This window comes from Notolabrus celidotus, chromosome 9 (genome assembly GCF_009762535.1).
Source record: "Notolabrus celidotus isolate fNotCel1 chromosome 9, fNotCel1.pri, whole genome shotgun sequence".
Taxonomy (NCBI): domain Eukaryota; kingdom Metazoa; phylum Chordata; class Actinopteri; order Labriformes; family Labridae; genus Notolabrus; species Notolabrus celidotus.
In genome coordinates this window covers 11,612,529-11,635,591 of record NC_048280.1, presented here as the reverse complement: position 1 = coordinate 11,635,591, position 23,063 = coordinate 11,612,529, and the positions used below count along the sequence as shown (strand labels likewise).

At 39.1% G+C, this 23,063-nt stretch overlaps 2 protein-coding genes across 4 annotated transcripts; both read left to right on the top strand.

The window, feature by feature from the left end:
- The first annotated feature begins 1,357 nt into the window (after positions 1-1,357).
- rassf2b (Ras association domain family member 2b) lies at positions 1,358-15,272 on the top strand. Of its 3 annotated transcripts, none has more exons than XM_034692783.1 (11): positions 1,373-1,634; positions 6,248-6,293; positions 8,573-8,646; positions 8,934-9,009; positions 9,205-9,356; positions 10,571-10,686; positions 11,378-11,517; positions 11,781-11,934; positions 12,043-12,164; positions 12,333-12,430; positions 12,861-15,272. In XM_034692783.1, exons 3-11 carry the CDS (start codon positions 8,594-8,596, stop codon positions 12,928-12,930), a joined length of 981 nt encoding a protein of 326 aa, XP_034548674.1. In that variant the 5' UTR covers positions 1,373-1,634; positions 6,248-6,293; positions 8,573-8,593; the 3' UTR covers positions 12,931-15,272. The 3 variants fall into 3 exon arrangements, with proteins under 3 accessions (XP_034548677.1, XP_034548674.1, XP_034548676.1); XM_034692785.1 differs by lacking the exon at positions 1,373-1,634 and adding an exon at positions 3,120-3,587; XM_034692786.1 differs by lacking the exon at positions 6,248-6,293 and having other exon boundaries at positions 1,358-1,634.
- Positions 15,273-15,547: 275 nt separating this feature from the next.
- sprn2 (shadow of prion protein 2) lies at positions 15,548-20,056 on the top strand. The gene is made up of 2 exons (XM_034692477.1): positions 15,548-15,706; positions 18,838-20,056. Exon 2 carries the CDS (start codon positions 18,850-18,852, stop codon positions 19,369-19,371), a length of 522 nt encoding a protein of 173 aa, XP_034548368.1. The 5' UTR covers positions 15,548-15,706; positions 18,838-18,849; the 3' UTR covers positions 19,372-20,056.
- The last annotated feature ends 3,007 nt before the right edge of the window (positions 20,057-23,063 follow it).

Genomic DNA, 23,063 nt, shown 5'->3' with positions numbered 1-23,063 from the left:
GTGTACCTAAAACAGCTGATGATCCTAACCAAATCTAAAAACATGCATTTTACCACTATATATGATACAGATGAGGACAGTTGGTGCATTAATGATGTAGTAAAACAGCAAATACTTAACTTTTTAAAGATAAAATGGCACGAAAGGTTAATTTATTAAAGCTCCTATGAAGATTTTTCAGTTTATAATGATTTTTTGCACCCCCTGTGGACAAAGTAACACTTCACCCCTTAGCTTATCTTGTCCTGCATATGTGTTAGTAGTACTGTCTGACAGAAAAATATCATTCTGCCTTCTTTTAACTTCCAAAAATAGTACCTTAAATTTGCTGTGAAAAAAGTACACATGTTGGCCTTTTTTCATAAGCTGCTGAAAACTCCTCACAGGTGTTTTAAATTTGAAAATTTAATGATGAAATAAACAGTGTATTTTCAGCTTTATTAAATATACAGAGCTTCTGTGTTCTATTTACTTTATTTATAGCTGCTGTAGGTAGTCGTGATATAAACACTTCAGTTCTGAAATGTCAACACTACCCCTCACCTCTCTGCTGTCGTAAAAAGTTCGTTGTGAGCATTCTACAATTCTACAATTTCATTTAGCAGACACTTTTGTCCTAAGCGACGCACAATACAAGCAAGAATTTAGACTGGAGGGAAAAACTTTAGTCAGTGCTATGAAGTGCTTCAAGTTGATTGGCCACAGGTTCTGCCATCTAGTGCCAGACAAGTGCCAGTGAGGTAGTAGTGGCTTACCAGCCAATCAGGGCAACGTAGTGGGGCCGCCACTGACCAATCTGGACAGAGGGTTGAGGAGTAGCTCTGATTGGTCTGTGATAACAGGAATGAGGGGAATAATAACATCGCTTGATACAAAGGCATTGGAAAACTCAGAGATTTCGCCATAATCTCAAATGACTTCACTTGCTGATGAGTACAGATGGGTTTTATAACCTTTTCTCCAAACCCAGCAGAAAAAAGTAACTTTTTTACACCATTCCTGCCAACAGCAGCTTTAAGTCGACCCCAGAATTTTTGAGGACTTTATTGTGAAACTTTAAAGATTTGCTTTGGTTTCTCATTATGTTGAAATCCTACTTTGATTAGGAAAAACTGGCTAGATAATGAGTGCCCAAATTAGAAATGCATGTAAATATTACAAAGGCCTCGTTTAAGCTACAGCTGAGCAAACAAATAAGTAGTGAGACAGTTATTTCAATTTTCTTTCGAAGATTTGACATAAATTTGCATTTACAACTTCAAGTTTTTGGGTTTCCGTCTAACATTAATGTCTGACTGATTATTCACCGTGCTGGTGTTGTGCGCATGCTCAGTTCCCCTATTGTTTTGGTGTTTTCATTCATCTCAGCAGCACGCAGCGTGAACAAAGGGGCGTCAGGGTCGCTTTCTGATTGGCTCCCGGCCGGGGGCCCCGACACTGCTGTGCCGCGAGCTTCGCTACAACAGATGGACCTCTCGCGCTCTCCTCCTCCACCTCCCACCAGTTCCTGGATGCACGCGCCCCGGTGATTTTTACCGACGAGCAGCCGGAGGATTTTACCGTGACCGGGGGAAAAGTAACGTCGGCGCTGGAGCTGGAAGAGGAGAACCGGAGAGCCTGCGTCCCCGGTCTTGGTAAGCCGAGTTATGATCTCCAAAGTCGGCAGGAATCAGACAGAAGCGTCGGCGTGGCTTAGTAGGCTGATCATGATGATGGGGTTGATGTGGCGGTTTTGACTGGGTGTAGTTTAACACCTTGATTTTTGGAGAACCTGAGCATATGTTGACAAAGTAAGGTACAAAATAACACCATTTATTTTCCTTTACGCACAAAGGGCGCATATATTACCCCTAAACCTCGAGTATTATACGTATGTGGTGTACCTCACTGACATGCATTGATGCCACACATGCTCCCTGACACTTTATATGATGGTTCTGCATGCATCTTGAACAGACATTAATATATACACCGTTTTTAATGTTTTTTGTCTACACTTGGGAGTGTGCACAGCTATGTATGAGTAAAACAGGTTACATAACGAGCTGAAGACAGGATTCCTCTCAGCACACATAAGGCTGGCTAGACAGAGGCAGAGCTTTAGGATAGACCCCCTGCATAAAAGTGAATGCCTAATTTTAGTCAAGCAGTGAGCTCTAAGATGACAGTTTGTCATATGGCTTACACTTGGCTGCAAGCATTACAGCTAAATACTTACTGCTGCAAGTCCTATCATCTTAAAAGCGTGTGATCCTTGTGTTTTGTTGAGAATGTGATTGGATATTTTTCAGAGAAGTGCCTGACATGTAGTCTACGTACTAAGACAACATCTGAAACACAGAAATGCCTCTAAAGTGATCCAACAAAGCAGTAAATTATATATTGAACACTAGAGGAAGGTATCTCTGCACAGATGTTTTACACAGCTTTAGTTTCAGGTGAGTGCATAAATGTTTTCATTATTAGGGCAGAACATGCCTTTGAAAAGTTCCCATAAGTTCACTGCAACACCTTAAACATACCTTTTAAAGTTCAACCAAACAGTCTGAAACCCACAGACCTTCATTATAGCATCATCATTAACAAACTAGAACACCAGAAATTCTCCCAGTTGAAAGCTAGAAGCAGTGATTTTTTTGTGCAGTGTTTGCAGATAAATTCCATGCAGATTGACTAATCATTACAACTCTGCAGTCATCTCACGGTCCAGAAATATTTTCCACCTCTGAAGATTCTGTGCACCATATGTAGATTCATATCAACCCATGTAATGTTTTTGCCAGTCCCAGTATGCCTAATAAGAAACAGGAAAGACAAACACACACTATTTTTGGCTCTGTGTTGTGTGCTAGTTGCTGGAGCTTAGATGTTTTCCATGTTGCTATGACAATGGTGACAATAGTGAGACAGAGCAGTAGTAATGTGGAGGCTGAAGGCAGGGACGCTGGGTTTTAAAGCGGGCTGGAGGAGGTTTGAAGCCATTCGTCTTTCATTTCAGCCAAAGATTTAGACAGGGAAGGTTCAGAGGCAGCAGGGCAAGAGGGCAGAAAACAAGCGTGCATGTGTGTCAATGAAAGAGACAGTGTGTGTGTGTGTGTGTACATGTTGTGTGTGTGCGTGCGCGTGTGTGTGTGGAGAAAGAAAGGGGGGCCTGTCAGGAAGTGGTGGTCATGAGTTTTAGTAGCATGCAGGCCTTTCTAGTCTTTCACAAGAAGAGGGAGGAGGAAGCTGAATGAGGAAAGCAGACAAGACAGCAGAGAGGAAAGAATTCACTGATCAGAAAAGTGGGACAGCGTGAAAACACTAAACAGATGAAGACTAAAGAGATGTAGATTTATGGAGAGAGAGAGAGGGGAGGATAAAGGTTGAGGATTGGTTGATTTTGTGAGACAAGGGAGAGATTCAGGAAGTCAATGAGGCCTACATTTGGACAGAGAAGAAGTCCCTGGTGAAGAGACCAGACTGGGTTATCTGTGGGTCAGTCTGTCTGCGTTTATATGCTGCTGTCAGAGCCAAACACAAAGAAGAAGAAGAAGCTTTGTGCCGTCTTACTGTCAAACAGATCATCTCCAGAGGGACACTCCTGGGTAACAACTGACAACACACGTCACTGATTTTTGCAACTGTGCTTAAATGCTGGGAAATCACAATTGACAAGTTTCACTTTGGGAGTGAGGTTAATACATACCGCTGAAGGTTCTGCAAACACAGGTCTTAGCTTCTTGAATGTAAGGATTGTCTTCTTCTCCTCTGATTTATGATGGTGAACAAGTGAGGAGTATTTCAGATTTGGACTGTAGCTGGACAAAGCAAGCTATCTGAAGTTGTCAATTTGGGCTCAATTAACTTTAAATGCACGCTTCTCAAAAGAGAATGAGACAATACAACATTTCATCATTTTTAAATTCATAGTAAAAACTAGAGTTACCAACTACCTTTAAATGTTGTCTATGATTTAACAGATAGCTCGATCTGCTGTGGCTGATCTGGAAAATCGAGACACAAAATTGATCTTTAAAGTCAATACTGCAGCAGTGTTTTGGATGGTTACTGGCAGGGCTTTGAAGTAGTATTTTAAATCAGAACAAGGTCAGTAGGATGGTCTATAACAAAATTCAGATTTAGTTCTGGGGTGGTGGTGACTGCACATCAAGTAGAAGTTTGTTGTTCGCGTACGTTTATGACCGTGGAGTACTGAAGCCGTATCTGGAACTTTTACTTCTACAGCATGCTTTGTTCAAAAAAATAAAAAAAAATAAAAAATCAGACATTGCAGATTATTTTTGGGTTAAATCCTTTTATTTTTAGACTCATCATCTTTATTGTAAGACTCATTTTATGTAAGAATTATCTACAGAAAATGTAACAAAAAAACAGTAAGTATTTCTGCTGTCTGTGAAATAAAGGAGGTTTGCATTGAAGGGATTTTGACCTCAGTGTTCCTTAAATCCTGATTATGTTCCTGGAAGCGGGTATTAAACCATAATACTTTTTATGTATTTTATCAGAGTGTTTTTAATCAAATGTCTGCTCAGATTCATCTGTTTTATAATCCTTTTTTAGACATCTGCTGATTTAAATCATGTTGAAACTGTTTGAGGAAAAGTTCTTCTGTTTGTAATTGGACCAAGCAGCAACCTCCGGCCACGAGAATTGAAGCCAATGCAGAAGTGTTAAAAACTGCAGTTCATCGAGTGTCTGCTTGAGGCTGGCTCCAGAAGTACCGGAAACCACATACACATCAATTTACAAAAGACCATCTTTACAGCAGAAATAAACATGTTTACAGCCTGGAACAAAAAAGGAGTGTAGTCTGGATAGCTCATTTCTCGATCGGCACACACTGTACGGGGGTGAATTTTTTCATAACACAGCCATTTTCAAGATATTGAGAATACAAGTTTTCCATTACGAGAGGCACAGCTAACATGATTGACAGGTGGGAACACTGTAGCTGTTGGCTAGGAGGCTCAAAGCCCGCCTCTTTACGTCACACTAGCTCAATAGAAGTTAGGTTGAGTTCAAAATTTCGAATACGGCTCCTGCCGACGAAGGTTGGCTTCAGGAACAGATGGGTGACATCACGGATACTACGTCCATTATTTATACTGTCTATGATTTGGACAATATGTAACGTTTCAGGAGTTTACATTCTTTTGTTCACTCTAAATTGTCTCACTTTCGCAGACATGAGTTGAAAACAAACACAGTACACATTATGGTCTTTACAGCGAGGGAAAGACAAAGCTTGGTCCTGGTATTTCACTCAACACAAACAACAGACAATGTCTTTTATTTTATCAGAGCATCAATATTAAACCAAAATATCTCCCAGTTTGGGGAAACTTTGTTATGTTGAGTTAAAGAAATCTCCCCACTGGATCATATCAAATCAACAGCACTAGCAGGCCCCGTTCATTGCACCAGGAATGACAAACAGCAGCTTTAAAGGTGAAATGTCAGATTTAATCTGTGTTTCAGGAGGTGACATCAGGGGAGCGATCAATTCTTTGTCGTCAGATGACAAATTAAGTTGACTCAAAGTTCACTTTGGTCTTTTGACTCAGCAGACAATTACAGCTGATAGCTTGATGTCTGTCTCAGACCCTAATGAGTCTATGATTGTAGCCAGCCTTGACCACAACTGCACCATTAAAGACAAATGATCTCCTTTGTGGTGCTGAATGGTTAGCTTTTGAGCGTCTGACAGGGCTAATATAGGTGCTGAAATATTAATAGACCTTGGCAGGAGCTGTGGGCTGATTGGTGTTTAATATTTAATCCTTCCACAGTTATTGAACACATTTCTTTTAGAGATTGACAGCCTCAGCTTATCAGCACTGTGTGTGTAAAGCTGCGACATCACTTCTTTATTCTGTGTGTTTACACTAGGTTGAGATGTGTGTCTGTTAGCATCAGGAAGTTTTAGTATCTGTGCTCGTATGTCTGTGTTTGGATGAGTGTGATAACTAGTCAGGATCTCTTAAATTGAGGAAGTTTTGGGGTGTGTAGAGGCCAGTGGTGGTTTCCTGTGCGTCTAACTGAGTAAAGGCGGAAGTGATTTAGCGGAAGGGGAGCACTTCCTGTTAAGCTTCATCTCTTTGCTGTCACACACCCATGAAGAGACCACCAAGAGGGGTTAGAACCCAACACCTGAGGGACTGAACTGCTTCTTTACCTGAGGATACAAACCTGCTCTACTTGCCTCATCCCTTGCACTCTCTTTCTCTTTCTCTCACATCTGTAGCTCCCTCTTTTTGGTGACTCAGCGACATCACACAGTCTACACTACGGTAAGAGTATTTCTAGATTTGTTACACATATATATAAAGTCCTATTAGGAGGGAATGTCAATTTGACGTTGTGTTAACGTTGTATTTTGTTATATAAAAAAAGAAGCACTGACTGTGTTGTAAGAGTAACTTTGTGTGACCCTCTTGGTCGTGTCAAGAGGGTGTTCCTAGATTTTCTAAAGTCTTGTACGTAAAGCAAATGCTGACTTACTATTTCAGTAACCAATAACCCAGTAGTTTTAAATTAATAGATTTCATAAAACTTGGCGCCTTAGTTGAAACATTGATCCTTCTCATTGGAATGATGAGTTATACTTTAGTACACAGTAACAAAAAGTGCACACAATGACAAACAGATGCCTAATATGTGCAATCTAGCATCATCTGGGATTTTCACTAGTGTTTTAGTTTGTATACATTTCAGTGTAAGATGGGATAATCCTTTAATCCTGCCACAATGGGGACATTTACAGTGCTACCGCAGCAAAGTTGATAATGCAAACAATAAAGAGCGTATAAAATAGAATTATTACAAAATTATAAATTATTCAAAAAGTAAATGAGCATATCCTAAAAAAGGTATACAGAACTGAAAAGTCGATTTACATTATAATTACAAAACCAGAGATTCAATACGAAATGTGCACAGATTAGTAACATGGGTAGAAAAAGACAACGTACAGAAGTAAGAGGAGGAGTGGATTGCACATGTTTAGGAGAGAACAACCAGGCAGCATTAGTTAGCTTTCATTTGGTCTATAAGAGCTTCTGATTTTTATTATTTTTTAATGTATAGTAATGAACCAAACTACTTGGACTGAAAAATGTGATTTTTGATCCAATGATAACACCGAAGAAAAAGTTAAGGACTGCCAAATAGAATTGGGCACACTGCGTGGGAACTGAAAATGTTGTAATCTCATTTTGTATGAAGCCAAACAACCAATCCAAATGCCTTTTTGAAGACTAGACTTCATCAATTAGTATTTTTTAAATGCAGGTTAAAAAAAAAGAAGAGGTTGTAGTTTGGAATCATCTTTAATAATGTAAAATATAATAATGCAGTAGAGAAATGGAATACCATAATACCCTTATGTGATTAGCAAAAACAACATAAAGTATACATATGAAATACAATACAATGAGTAAAGACCATGTAGGCATTAGATGCATGAAAATCTGTGGGGATTATGTTTGATAATCTCTAAATTAAGCGGGCAAGGCTTGATTACATCGACTTTGCACAGCAGGCAGCTGAACTGATTCTTTAATGTAGCTCAGAGAGAGATTCCATATTGTATGAGAAGTCTCTGTTGAGCCTCTCAGGGGTTACTTTATTTCATCTAGGTTAAAGAAATAGAGTTTATCATAAATCCAGTGTGAAAGGTGTGTGGGTGTGCATCCTTCCATCTGAGTAATATCTGACACCTGGCAAACGAGGCGACAAACACAACGCAGTCAGTATCAGCTCTTGAAAGCATGAGTGAGACTGGAGGAGTGTTAAAGATAGCTAAAGATGGGCATGGAGCAAATATGTCTTTCTCATTTGTGAGGCAGAAGTTCCCCCAGACTCTAATTTAGATGCTTACTTTTTTTAAATAGGGCACGGATAAATCCAGAGTGTGTGTCCTGTGTGTAAACTTTCATATATGAGAGATGAATGCATTATTGTGTGCTGCCAGTAGCTCGCTCAGAGATAAATGTTTAAGCAGCTGACATGATTTGGCACAGCGGGTGGCCCATGTGTGCTGCACCTGTTCGTCTCCTTCCTGGAGGCTTCTGTCCTGCCCCGTCTGCAGACACAAAAAGAAAAACACACGCAAACACAGCACTCAGCAAAGAGGGAAGAGGAAAACTCCACAGGGGTGACGCTGGCAAAGTGCCATGTAAAACAGCTGCATGTGTGCGTACGTGTGTTGTAGTGTTTGTGTGTGAAAGACAGACAAAGAGGAGATGTTAAAGTGGTGACAGGAAGAAAAGATACACTGAATGCACGAGGAGGAAGAGCTGCAGCTTCTCTGGTAGTTGATCGGTGCGTTGAAGGAAATGCACCAACAGGAAGCTAGATATGATCTGCTGTTATTGTTTACTGTGTGGAGCTACATCTCCTCCTCAGGCCCCTCTCTCTCTCTCTCTCTCTCTCTCTCTCTCTCTCTCTCTCTCCTTCACTTCTTCACTTCTTCTTGTCTTTCTGCTCGCTGCAGGTCATGAGGAGTCATGAGACTGAATCAGAAGGATGAAAATTATTAACTCTGAGTTGCCTCTTTGTCTCCTCTCAGCTCCTCTCATGCTGACTGAAAATGGATGACACAGACTACGGGGTTCAGATCGGAGAGAACAAGTTCATCAGCAAGTAAGGAATATAACTTGCACACACACAGACACACACACACACACACACACACACACACACACACACACCATATTGGTTATTGAAGCACAATGTAAATCACTGCTGCCTGGACACGGGGATATTAAACTTGTGACATCCGATATGCTTTGTGAAATAGTCGGCAAAATAATATGATATGATAATAGTCATATAGTCAATAACGAGTCATTTCTAATGATATTAATGACTTTAGAAATAGTATGAATGCACCTTTTACCAGCATTTCCACCCAACATCTCTGTCTCCAGGGTAACAGTCCTTTCACATCTCAAGACATACAACCTCTACTATGAAGGACAGAACCTGCAGCTCAGACACAGAGAGGTAAGTGTTTCCTCTTTCTTTTGTTTGGTCCCCTCTGAAAGCCTCTCTTCGCCACTTTCTGTCACCTTCTTTTTAGTCGTATGCAATCCAACCCCCCCCTCTCCATTTCACACCGCATCCCAGAGGGGTAATAGCTGTCCGTTCTGTGTTTATGTGTCTGAGTTAATATTGATCATGGCTCCTCTCTGCCAACAGGAAGAGGGGGAGCTGATCGTCGAAGGCTTGCTGAACATCTTCTGGGGCCTCCGGCGACCAATCAGGCTTCAGATGCAGGACGACCACGAGCGAATCCGACCACCCCCCTCCTCTACGTCCTGGCACTCGGGTTGCAATCTGGACAGTCAAGGGTAAGAGCTGCAGACTGATCAAGTTTCACACCGCTGATCGGAAATGGTGATGGAGAGTAGGTCAGCAACGTGCAAATATAGATTGCCAAGTGGAAAATTCAATTGATGTTTGATTGCTTCATGGCCATGGAGGTTGTTTTGAATTCTTGGTTCAATTCAGCATATGCATTTTTTTAAGTTACATTTATTATTTAAACAAAGTTATAAAATAACAACACAATGCTAACAGGGCATGATCTATCCTTCATGATTTATACATCAACAATCAACCACTGGACATTGACTAGGAGGGGTGGAAGGTGCTTATTATTGAATTCATGTTTTATTTATGCGTAGGGCTTACAATAGAAAGCAAAACTATGGTGACAGACATCAACATATATCTTGATAACTGCCATCAGGGCCATTGAATACCATTTATAGCTGACATAATAAAGCTCAAAGAGTCTCTTTGGCCAACGCAACATCTGCATTATTCATTTCCACAGTTTCTTTGATGCAGCAGCAACACAAACTAGCAACACTCACAAAGTGATTATTTCAACCTGCACCTCCGGCACTGGGTTTGGATTTGCCTCGAGCTACCACAAATCAATTTGCGTCAAAAGGCTTGAAGCCTCATTTCAGTCCTCTAATCCCATTTATCAGAGGAGCTCTGTTATCCCTCTGTTATCTGATGAATAGCAGAGCTAAAGCACACGCAGCTGGATGATTCAGACACAAATCTACTTCAAGGAAATAACCAAAATAGCTAGAACACACCATGAAAAAGAACTTTGACGTTGAATAGCCACGTCAGCCTCACCACCAACGTCGTTAAGTTGCTTTTAATTAGGTTAAATGCCGGTTAGCAGCATTTACAAGCAGCTAAGAGGTCTAGTTTATGGCCACAGAAGTCTGGTGATCCACACTCACACTGCTTGTTTCAGGGAAATAATGTTACTAATCATTCCAGATCTCAAACACAGAAAAGCTGCATAAACAAGGGGGACCAGCTCTCTTGAGTTAAAACCAGTGAACGGAGTTGTGATGTGTGTACTGAGTGTGGTGTGTGAGTGGGTGGTAAAATGCTGCTACTTCCAAGAAGTAAGATGAAGCTCTGTATCAGAGTCTGTAGTAGAGATGAGGAACCTGTACTTACACTTGAAATAGACCAACTCTACCACCCTGTACCTTAACTTCCCTCATCTTGGTCTACTGTTTTCTGTGTGAAGCTCCCCTAATGGCACAGACGGTCAGCAGACGACAGAGCAGAGCCCACCCACTGTGGAAGTGACGCCACCTGAGAGCGAACCAGGGGACAACGGTGAGATGGAGGAGCAGACAGACGGTGAGTGGCTTTATGATCAGAATAAAAGTGGAGGCTTTTATATGTGCCACAGGTTTAGACAGCTTTCTGGATTTTCTCTGGACTTAGATAGAAATAAGAGACAATGAGATTCATATTAATATCTGTTTATGAGATTAATGGCATCATAAAGCATGAGGTGATTTGGGGATGTTACTGTGTCTCTTTTGTACATTATGTATGTCTTATTAATACAGTGGGATTTTGTACATCTGCTACCTTGAGATTTTTTTTATCTTAATAAAACAAAACAAATAAATATAAATTAACTAGAAATAACATGAATATGGTAGAAATACTGTGTACTCTTCTTCTGGCTATTATAAAGATCATTTTACCAAAATAATTAATCAAATAAAAATAAAAATACAAGTAATCTAATCACCCTGTCTCCATGTTATTGTGTCGTCTAGTCAGTTGCCAAGTCCAAACTAAAAGAGGGATTTACCCTTTCAATAAGATTATGATACATATATGCTAAAAACATGTGCCAAATCTTCAAAATGTCTTTATGATGTTGATTTTAATACATTTTTTGTGAAAAATACATTTTAAAAAACGTTGGTATTTTCTAATCAACAGTTAGTATTACTAAAACATATGTCTTTTTATAAATATAATCAAACTTTAATTTTTCCTTTCATGTTAAATAATCTGATCCTTTGTTGAACAGAGGACGAGAGCTCTGCTCAGCTCCTCCGGACAAAGAGTGATGCCGGGGTGTTGAGACGAGGGCAGCGGCGATCACCAAGCGACCAGAGGAAGATTAGACGCCATCGCTTCTCCATCAACGGACACTTCTACAACCATAAGGTGACGCTATAATTAATATCCACATTTAATTATAAGCATGTTTTATTATGTGAAATATAGTTTGTTTTGGAGAGTTTTGATGCTGCTAAAAATAATTTTGATGGTGAAGTTTACATTTTTGTATGTTTTTTCAAAAAGCAAGAGACAAATAATTTACAATGTCCAGGCAAGGTGTATCTGAAAAAAAGGAAAACGCATGAAGTTATAAAAGATAAATGAGACATAAGAAAATGAATTCATGTTTGTTTCCTTTAATCCTTCAGACAGCCGTGTTTACACCTGCGTACGGCTCAGTGACAAATGTGCGGATCAACAGCTGCATGACCACGCCTCAGGTGCTCCGAGTTCTCCTCAACAAGTTTAAAATTGAAAACAGCCCAGATGACTTTGCTCTCTACGTCGTTCATGCAAGTGGAGGTCAGTGGGACTTATTTAATTTAATTCTTCCTCGTCAAAAGATTTTATTTTACATCATACAGTTACCTTGTGTGTTCTCCTAATCACTACTTCTGTGTTGATGTGTAGAGCGTGTGAAACTGAGGCGCAGTGACTATCCTCTGGTGCTGAGGGTGATCCAGGGTCCATGTGAGCAGGTCTGCAAGGTGTTCCTCATGGAAGAAGATCTGGGAGAAGAAGTCACATACGATGTAAGTTATCAGATTCATTGCTGCATTTGATTGACAAGATTCTGATGTAAAGATTCACAGATGTGGCTTGGTTTGATTATACATGTGAATGACATGCTGCATCCTGCAATTTACCCTGGATTGGATGTTTTTGTGCTTTGTCATGATATTTCCCCTCCCTTCCACTAGGTGGCGCAGTACATCAAGTTTGAAATGCCTGTGCTGAAGAGTTTCATCACCAAGCTGAAGGAGGAGGAGGACAGGGAGGTGCAGAAACTCATGAGAAGGTACATGAAAATACAGATTACTGTAGAATCTACTTTAACCCCTTCATCATGTGTTGTTACAGGAGTCTACAAAGTCTTGTTAGAATCAAAACTTGTTATCCTCGTGTTTTTGCAGACTCAAATGTTTGGAGCTGCTGTGATATATTGATTGTTTATATGGATTAATTGCTTTGGGCATTTTAGTATAAACCTCTGATTCCATACTTGCTAAATTTTGTGTTATTTTCCCACAAAATCTGTTTGGATTGGGAACAAATCATGACATTTGGAGACCTCTGTCTTTGTCGAACACAGATGGACTTTTTTCTGTTTTCCTCAATTTTAGAGATCAAAAAATAATTGATTAACCAAGAATAGAACACTTAGATCAATCACTACAGCCCTACACATGTTTACATCTTCTCCTTCTCTCCTCTGTTTGTATTTGTAGGTACACCTCTCTACGGTGTATAATTGAGAAGCAGCTCGGTTGTCCTCCAGAAGGGGCGACGTGTATGTGATCCACACACCAGACTGTGAAAACCTCCTTCAGATCACCACACCCTCCATCAAGAGTGACCAAGTCAGCTGACAAGAACCCCATGTACGTGTTTCAGCGACTGTCCTGCTCCTCTGAGTCCTGCCTCTGCATGGATTTCTATTTTTCAAACCCTCCAGTTACTCAACAGACAGACAAACTCAAACATGCTAAACTGTGTGCATGTTCAGTGTTCTCTTCTCAGCAATAGTCATGAGTTATGACAACTCACGCCGTCTTGTAAAGAGTCTTCAGAGCAGATCACTTCATGTTTTTTTTTCCATTTGTCACGTACAGTTCAGAGGGACTTCCCCTCACGCCTGAGTCATTTTTACAGTGAAGTACTCTGCAAATTGAGCCAATGGTGAGACATTCTGATACCCAAATTGAAGTTAAAGCACAAAAATCACATACAATGGTGATAGCAAAGTTCCTGTTGAATGGTTTCTCCAAGCACAAAGAGGCACAGAGAAATCCTGTATGTTTTACAGGAAAATCCAAGGTAACCAAGCTGCAACCTCCAGTCTCAAACTATGAAGCCCACGCGGAAGTGTTATAAACTGCAATTCATCGAGAATCCTCTTGAGGCTGGCTGCAGAAACACCGGAAACCACATAGACAGCGATTCAAAAAAGACGATCTTTGCAGCATTAATAAACATGTTTACAGTCTGGTTCAAAAATGGCTTCAGTCTGAAGAGGTAATTTCTCTATCTGCACACACTGTACGAGGGGTTAATTTTTTTTTTAACATGACGGTTCAGAAGATATTAAGATTACGAGTTTTTGCCCAAATAAGGACATGACTGACTTGACTCATGGACGGGAACACATAGCTGTTGGCTAGGAGCCCAAACTCCTCCCCTTTATGGCACACTGCCTGGTTGAATTCCGCATTTCCAATATGGCTGCCTCCGTCAATTGGCTTCAAAACAGCGTTCAGGAACAGATGGGTGACGTCACGGATACTACGTCCATATTTTATAGTCTATGAAACTAATGCTACGCTACAACAACAACAGACTCTAATACGAACCCCATCTGAAACAGCCAAAGCCTGATCAGCAGATAAAATACAGCCCCCTCATTAAACTGTGTGCCTTTATGTTTCTTTCTGTTTAAACATTTATTGAACACACTGCGCTTATGAATTTAATTAACCATTTCAATCTTATCACAGCCTGAAGTTCACAGTCTGGGTTTCTTCAGTCTGAAGTTTGTCTATTATTCATCCTGAATGTTAAAGATATTTTATGATAGAAGTATCAGGAATAGTTTGACATTTTGTGAAAAAGCTTTTTGATTTTTCCTCCCAAGAGTTAGGTCTTTTTTTAATCGTGTGTCGACCACCAGCAGATAATAAACGTAGCACAAAGAGTGGAAGCAATTTGGATGGCCTGTGGGTACAAAAATCCCACTAAGTAGCACCTCTGAAGGTCACTGATCAGAAAGCTGTATCTTGTCTTTTTACACATTGAAACATAAGTATGGAAATAATGAGATTCTGGTATAGCGGGGTCAGTGTTCTAGGCTATTTCTCTGCTTGTACTGTGCAAATGAAGTGGACGTAGCCTCGCTAAAGCTACTTGTGTTAAATCCAAATTTGTCATCATACTCTCAGCAAAACAGTAATTAACTTCTTTTCTAAAAGTGTCCAACTGTTCCTTTTATTTTTTACACATGGCATCTTTTTTTTCTGCAACATTGTCCTCATTGCGTCACTGCCTTATGTAAGATAAAAGATGTCATGGTGAGATTGAAAAGCACAGAAAAGAGGGACGTTTTTCATTGTCCTTCCTCACAGGATGACAGGGCTGTCCAAACAGGATTTTACATGAAATCAAGAATGACAAAGATTAGCATTTTATGAGACTGTGAAGAATGCTGTGGATCTTTGATAGAAGAATGTTTTAAATGAATGAATGAGCATTTTAAAGCACAGCTGTTTGAAAGTTGCCCGGGTGGAAGATGAGCACTACTAAGAGGGTGGCTGATAGATTTCAGACACAGTGATGATGAACTCTTGACTGACTGGTGAATCTGATTGTTTCAAAAAAGTATTTGTTACCCTGGCGTATGTTTATCCTTTCTGTTTTCCTACACCACACCTAATAATATCCTCCAGAAAGTGAGTGAGCGTGGGACTCTGAGTGTGCATGTTTGTATTTTTAGTGACTCTTAAGATTTGCCTGCTTTTTGTATGGTGTCTTTTACAAAACAATGAAGGAACATTTGTCCTTCAGATGTGAAAAAACTCATGCCACTATTTGGAAAATGTAGGTTTTCTTCTGTCAATGATTGTTATTTAATAAAAAAAAAAAACATGTTAAGAAAAGATGAGTGTAAATATGTGTGTGTAATCTGCTTCTGTTTGCTCAGGTCACTGTGTTAAAGACCTCCCGTGGCTTGTTGCATAATGATGTTTAAACCTGGTTGTATAATTTCACAGGCGAAATGAAGGAGAAGCTTCTGGAGAGCTCGTTAAGTGTTCTGGACGATCCTCTCAGCGGGGGGTTGAATAATGGAGGCTAAATTTGACACACACTTGCGGGTATTTATGTGTGATGTGGCGGCACAGCAGATTACCCTTCAGTCAGCCAATGAGCAGGTGTGAGACAGAGTGATCCACTCCACCTGACTAAGAGCGTCTGTAGGACAACAGGTTAACCCTGAAACACACATCTCACTGTCAGAGCAGTCTGAGCTTGGAAGATACACACTCTGGTTTCTACCGTCAGGGAACGAATCATCACTTAACAGGTGAGTCTGATTTTTCTTCATTATTTTGTTTAAATTGAATTAAGTATTACTTTCACATTCAATTAAAATGTGGACGCTGAATTCAGACAAGCCGGGACTCAAGTGCATTATCTTCAAACAGATTAAACAGATTTCATAATTCACAGAATAAGAAAAAAACACTCATTTAATCCAGTGTCTTTTCTTATATTGTAGGCTTTTAAGATGAATATCATTGTAACATTTTTACTTTAACTTTTCAAGTTCAATTTATAAACTCACAATGTTGATCAATTTTTTTTCAATGTTATTTCTTAACAAAAGCAGAAATATAATCTAATATAATTATTTGGCAGTATATTCAAAATACATCATGACTAGTAAATATAAGTTGTATTCAGATTTTCTAATGCAATTCAGAAACTTTGAGCGTTTCACTTTCGTTTTTTCTGTTGTGTCTGTGAATGAATATTTCTCATTGTAGACCTGATCTTATCTGAAGTGTCTTCTGCTGCACTAAGCAGTAAAAGCACATCTCATAATATTAAACTGAAGAGTAAAACAGTGGTGCTCCAAATGTATCAAATATAAATATGAAGTCTTCTGATCCTGTTAGTGAGTTTGGCACTTTAATCTGAGAGTGACTGGATTATTCCCAGTGACCCTGTGTAATTATAGCAGAACTCATCTGTAAGGAGGACACAGATTACACTGATGCGTTTGTTGACGGCAGAAAAAGTGAGTCATGCTGCATGAACAAGGTATTGTCATTGGTAGGAGAAAAATTCAGAAGGCTGATTTGGGATAAATTAGTTTTATCACAGATTATAATAATCCATCACAGTGAAAATATTATTTTACTAACTGTAAATGACAGAGACATATAAAAGTAAGATTAGTGTCACAACAAGCATTGTAACAGTTTGATACTTATCAGTGCTGTAATATTAAACTATACTTCATATTATATTATAATCATGACTTATTTCTTATGGGGTTATTTGGTTGTTTTTTTTCCACAAACAGAAGAGAACTAAATCAGATCTTGCCTTCAAATAACATTACACATTTAAAATAAAATAATAAGAGTGTATTATATAAAGAAATTTACATTCGAAAGAGAAGAGAAGGAAGGGAGAAACAAAAGGAATAAAATAAAATACATTTATAAATAAAACAAAATAACATACTGCCACCATATCATACCGTACATTCCAAACAAGGAAAACCCAGCCGCCAGACCACTGTCATGCCTATTGCCATTATAATACGCTTTTGCATACCAAGTACAAGCAAATATAATACCTGATAATAAAAAAAAGCAAAGCTAGCTAAGCTATACCAACAAGAGAGACTCAATAAAAAAAGAAAAAGAAAGGAAAAGGAGGAGGCCTATTGATTAACTCTCTGCAGGTTTGGCCATTTTATGTCGTTTTGTCCCCTCACCCGAAGTTGAGTCAGTTCTTTAAGTACATAAGTGAACACAGGAGACTACATGTCAATGAAGTGCCTCTCATTACCCCTCAGAACTGCGTTGATCCTTTCCTGAGGAAGGACCATAAATAAGTCTTGATACCACAGCGTAACAGATGTCTTATGATATTTAACAAAGTTATTGATATAAATAAGTTTGTGGTCATAAGATATTACAGAATGGAAGTGTAAAGTAGAAAAAATGTATCTTAATATCAAGGATATTAACCATGACAATATTATTTTTAATGTTACATGGGCATGACCAAAGACACTAAGGCATATGGAAAGTTGGACCTGGGGTCGAACCTCAAACCTTCCCAATGAGAATGAGAAAAATGACTTTCCACTGTTGCATTTAATCCAAACATTTGATCATAACTATTACAAAAGTAATGCTTACATTATGGATAACATCTAACTATTTTAATGTTTGTATAATCTTTTATTATTTTAATTTCAAACCTATTCACATTTTACGTGTTAACATTATGCCCATTAAAGTATTCTGGTTAACTCAAATATTCATGATTCAAACATTTCATATTTAATGAGAACTGTTCAGTGTGTACTATATAAAGTATGGTCTGCACATATTAAACATTACTTCAGTTTGATGTAGGATTTATAGTATATATATATTTTATACAACAGAGACTCATCCTCTGCGGTTGCCTTGGTGAGTAATGCAGCACAGATCTTGCTCACAGATCTGGTGCCTGATATAACAGATGGAGGGGCATTAGAGATTATTAAAGCTGCCTGATCTCAGGTCAGCCGCAGAGTTAAATTGTGATGGTGCTTGTGTAAAATGTGTTTCTCAAAGCCGGATTAAGACCTGTGATCCGTACAGCTCTAAACTTATCAGCAACGTAAAAATAACACGCTGTGAGACTAAAGCTGGCATGAGAACATCTCCTCAGTCTGTTTATGAGCAACGTGAGCCATCAGGATGTCAACCACGTACTTTTACATCACCTCTGAAGGAAGCACTCAGTAGGTTACTAGTGATCAGGGTATTTCAGTTATGTATTGACTTTTAGTGTCAAATGTTTTACTTTCTATTCAGTCAACTGTTTTTAAAATTTAAAATTTTCATTGCTAGTCATAAGTTTTATTCAAATGTGATACATTTAAAAAAAAAAAGATTAATTTAAACCAAACAAGCAGAACCAGTTTTCATCTGAAATGCCGCTAATAAGATATCAACTAATAAGAAATAATCTCCTGAATGATAAACTCCCAAAGTGTCCTTTTTTTCCTTTTTTTTCAAATTGTTTTTGACATTTTCCTAAAGGTACTTTTTTTGTCCTCATAGTCTTACTCAAAGTACTTAAAAGTTATTTAAAAAGAACTGACCAATTTTCATTTGCATCTAGTATTTTTTAAAGACTGCATTTGTATAGTGTAGAGTTTATTCCTGTAATGTTAATTTATTTTTTAACCTTTTATTTTCTATATTTTCACAACTTCAATCAAGTTTCATCATTACAACTAATAAAGTATAAACATCACTATGTTCTGTCTCCTCTTATTACAGTGAATGATCTGAAGACTTACAGTAATAGAAATTTAACAACAGGCAATGAAACATTAACTGTTCTTTCTTTTGTTCAGATACTCAGCAGTTTCAAATCTTCATTCTTCATTTTAATATTTCCTTTGTCTTCTTCTCCTAGCATACAAAGATCATGTCTGGCTTGCAGAAGCTTCCCCTCACAGTGGCCCTCTGCCTGCTGCTCCTCGCCACACTCATACCCAGCTCTGAGGCCAGGCGTGGTGGAGGAGGTAGAGGCTTCGGTCGAGGTGGTGGAGGAGGAGGCTACAGCCGTGGCTGGGGCGGAGGTGGAGGTCAGGCCTACAGACCGGTCCAGAGCGGCGGCTCCAGTGCAGGGAAAGTTGCCGGGGCAGCTGCAGCAGGGGCCATTGGAGGAGCAGTGCTGGGTTCCGCCCTGAGTCGGCCTGGGTATGGTGGAGGGTATGGTGGAGGGTATGGAGGGTATGGTGGAGGATACGGTGGGGGTTATGGATATGGAGGCTACCCCAGATATGGCGGTGGCTACGGACCTAGACCTGGATATGAGCAGGAGGGATCTGGAGATATGGAGTACTATGCTTATGGAGCATCCAGCGGCCCCATCTATAACAGCATCATCGTCGTGATCGGCTCCCTGATGTCCCTGCTGATGGGTCATTGGGTGGCGCTCATGTAGAGCTTGATACGGAGCTGGGGTCCTTAAAAGGACTCAAGCAAAGCCCTCAACTAAAATAAACCCCCAAACCTGACAGAAAACAGAAGAACCTCTTTTTGATTCCAACTTGACTGTGACCAAAAAATAACCCTGCAACAAAGAAAAACTGTGGCCATTTTATTTTCTCAACACTTCACTGACCCTCCATGAAGACAGGAACAGGAATCTGACCTTTGACCTTTACAATATGACAGTGAGACTGCAGGTGTACTGATGAACAAGAGAAGAACTCCCTCTAGACTACAGATGATACAACTTAATGAATAACTGCAGATATCCACACTCCCTTTCTGTCTTTCAATGTGGTCAGTGTTTTTATACTTTTTATGATAGAGGTGAAGAGATTTATTTTTATGTTTACTTAATGATCAATTTATAAATATAGTATTAAAGGGCATACCTGTTAAGTCTACCTCAAGAAGGGCCTAGAGTTTAAGAGCAGCTACATTTGATAATGCCATTTCTCGGTTTATTCAATTATAAATGACATTTTAGTCTTGTTTTTTCATGCATCTTGAGTACATCGCTTGTATGTATATGCCACTATTAAAAGTACACCTGTGATGCAATTCTGTAGATTTTTATTTAAAACAGAAATGTGTGTCCTTGTTTAATGTCATTCAGTGAATTAAACAATAAGATCAAACATTTGTGTGACGTTTTATTGTCGACATAACTGCAAGAGAAAATGTCTTTATTGTCTGCCAGAATAAAAGTGAATAACATGCTTGTAAGACTTGTTTGTAAAAATTAAAATATGTATGTATATGTGTACTTATGTAGATTTCAAGGAAACAGTAAATTTGTGGAGTCCGAAAGTTGAGCCTTGGCTTTACATCGGGTGCCCAAAAATAAGCTCAACGACAGACAACTTGTCTTGTTTGTCCCAGAGCTTTCAATCATAACACTTTGGTGATCAGTACATGAATTTGTTATCAACTCCAATGGACAGAAAGTTCTTAAAAAGTGCTCATAATAATAATATACTTACAGATACAACTTGAAGACAGAGAGAACTTTGTTGCTTATTAAAACCAGAGTTGGTTAGGAAAAATAAATAAATTGATCAGTAAATTACAATCAACTAAGGCCAAATATGTGGTGGCCCTGAAAGTCACAAAATAAAGAAAAAAACATAATTTTTTGGTGCTCAGGGAAATTGTTTGAATGCAGTGAGATGTTTTTGGCACTTAGTGACATGTTTTGTGTTTAGTGAAATGTTTTTAAAGTTGACCTTCAGAGCCACCTTACTAATCGGTGTACAGACTAAATGCTGACAATGACGATGTTAACTTTCTGAGCTTTGCTGCTTAAACAGTTTAATTAGGATCAGCATCATCCAGATTTGGGAATCCTACAGATTGCAGCCTCAGGCCACCTTATCAATCTCTCTTTGGTTCTGTTTTTTTAAAGGAACACTGGGTAAAATCTCTCTGCAGAATTGTTAGGATTTCCTGAACTGGATATACTGGTGCTCTTAATGGGACTACATATCACAGTTTCATCTATGTAATGTCACCAAAAGGACAAAAATCAGCACTGCAACATAATAAAACCTCAATTTTCAATATGATGTTGTCTTCATGATAATGAAGAAGATATGATAGTTTCAGAAAATAAACCCATGAGGAAGCATCTATAAGGAAATTAAAATAGAGCTTGTGGCACCACTTCAGCTCAGTTTATAAGGCAGGTGCCTCATGTACAGAGACTACAGCCCTCAATGCAAAGGTTTAAGACTTACTCCTTGTCACAGCATGATTTGATGTATGTTATTCCTCCCCTCTCTTCCCATATTTCCTGTCTCTCTTGATCTGTCCTATCAATCAAAATAAAGGCAAAAAGCCTGCAAAAATAATCTATACAAAATATTAATGAAAAAGAGCCGAAGATGGAGTCTTGTGGGACTCCATATAGGAAATGGGTACAGAGACAAGGTTACGCTATCAATCTTGACAAATCAGTCATTGAAGTAGCAGGAAAACATTTGTGAGGGCCAGTTTCTGAAAACCCACAATGCATTTGATCAAGATACAGATTGAAACCTCATTGTTGCTGAAACCATGGTGAGATAGATTTAATTTTACAGCTGTGGGCTGGAAAGTGTTCATGTCAAATATGAATTCCATAATGTGAATAAACAACCCTGCTGCACACAAAGTCCTGCATGTTATGAGAAGACTATATATGTCTAAATAACAAAGTAGTTACAGCACTGAGTACTCCATTTAGAAAAATGTATCACAACCGTTACTACCCACGTAGAAGTAAGATTACATCGTTGAAGTTTAAGGAAGACCTCATAATAATAATTTTGTATAGAAAAAACATACGATTATTTTCAATAGACTTACTGTTTGGGTCATCAAAATTACTATCAGTTGTGGGGTGATGTCTTTTCGGCACTGCAACAGATACTGCAAAATTAAGAAATAATCAATAAATAGATTACAAAGAACTAAAAGAAGAAGCACTAATTTTGCAAAGCTGGAAGTATAGTCTAACAAAGCACCTTCTGGTATTAAGGTGCACAGGCTTGGCAGTTTGTGTGTTTAGCCTCTTAATACGATTTAATCATCCAATTGCATTAACAGGGTGTGGGGGTGCTGCATGACTCAGCCTGTCAGCTGACACTAAATAGACTCACACTGAGTGTCAGCCTCATGAGATCACAGCTGATCAGATCACGCCAGGTTCACAGCAGCGATTCCCAAACTTTGGTTAGTGTACCACCTGTGGTGCTGTGAGCTTCACCTGGTGGTGGGTAAAAGTCTTGCCTAAAAGGTGGCTCTTACATAATCGATGTTGTCAGTGGAAAGCTTGACTCAGAATGGTTAAGCAGTGTAAAGAGTTCCTGAACCTCTCTCTCTAGAATAGCTTCCTGGATATAAAGATGCTGTAAGATGCAGCAGGGTTTTTTTGTAACGCTCATATGTATCCATCTTTATCATGCTGCATTTCTCAGTCCTGAAACACGGAGCAGGGTGGAAACAGTCCTCATGTAGATTTTGCCACAACATATTTTCATCTCATTGTCTGTGACTTTCCAGTTTACTCTGAGATTTAGCTCTCCTGCTGTACATAATCAAGTCATGAATATCATTTTAAGAAAGATGTAGAATCTAAAGGTACACTGGGTGAAAATGGGAACATTTAGCAACATCTAGTGGTCAGATTCTAGATTGAAATGCTCCCTTGCTCACCCTTCAAACCCTCCCGTCGGTGAAGCTACTGTGGCCTTCGAGGACATGAAGCTCCTGTGATGCATGATAAGTATGATCCTCTATTTTTCAAATTAACTGTGAAAAACTTTTATCTCTACAAATTCTTATGTGCACAACAACAACCAATCTCTTCTCCTTCGTCTTCAAATCGGGGCATTTCGTGTGGCCACTCACTAAATACAAAAACATGTATGTTACTAGTTTGTCCGTTCTGTGCCACTGTAGAAACATGGTGGTGCATGATGGTGGCCTCTGTGGAATGAGACACGCTCCCAAAGTGTACACAAAAGGCTCATTGAAAGTTTACAAACACAAAAAGATGATAATGTTCAGGTGTATCGCTACATTAAACATACTCGTGAAAATGATTCTCCATTTCTACCAAGTCTGTTCAGCTTAATGCTGCTTAATACACACTTCAGAAAGGTA

What these genes read in the sequence shown, in the direction of transcription:
- rassf2b (XM_034692786.1), top strand. Translation starts at nt 8,594, where the DNA reads ATGGATGACACAGACTACGGGGTTCAGATCGGAGAGAACAAGTTCATC. An exon ending in TGCAATCTGGACAGTCAAGG is followed by an intron (nt 9,357 to 10,570) that starts GTAAGAGCTGCA and finishes TTCTGTGTGAAG; the next exon opens with CTCCCCTAATGGCACAGACG. An exon ending in GAGAAGAAGTCACATACGAT is followed by an intron (nt 12,165 to 12,332) that starts GTAAGTTATCAG and finishes CCCTTCCACTAG; the next exon opens with GTGGCGCAGTACATCAAGTT.
- sprn2 (XM_034692477.1), top strand. Translation starts at nt 18,850, where the DNA reads ATGTCTGGCTTGCAGAAGCTTCCCCTCACAGTGGCCCTCTGCCTGCTG.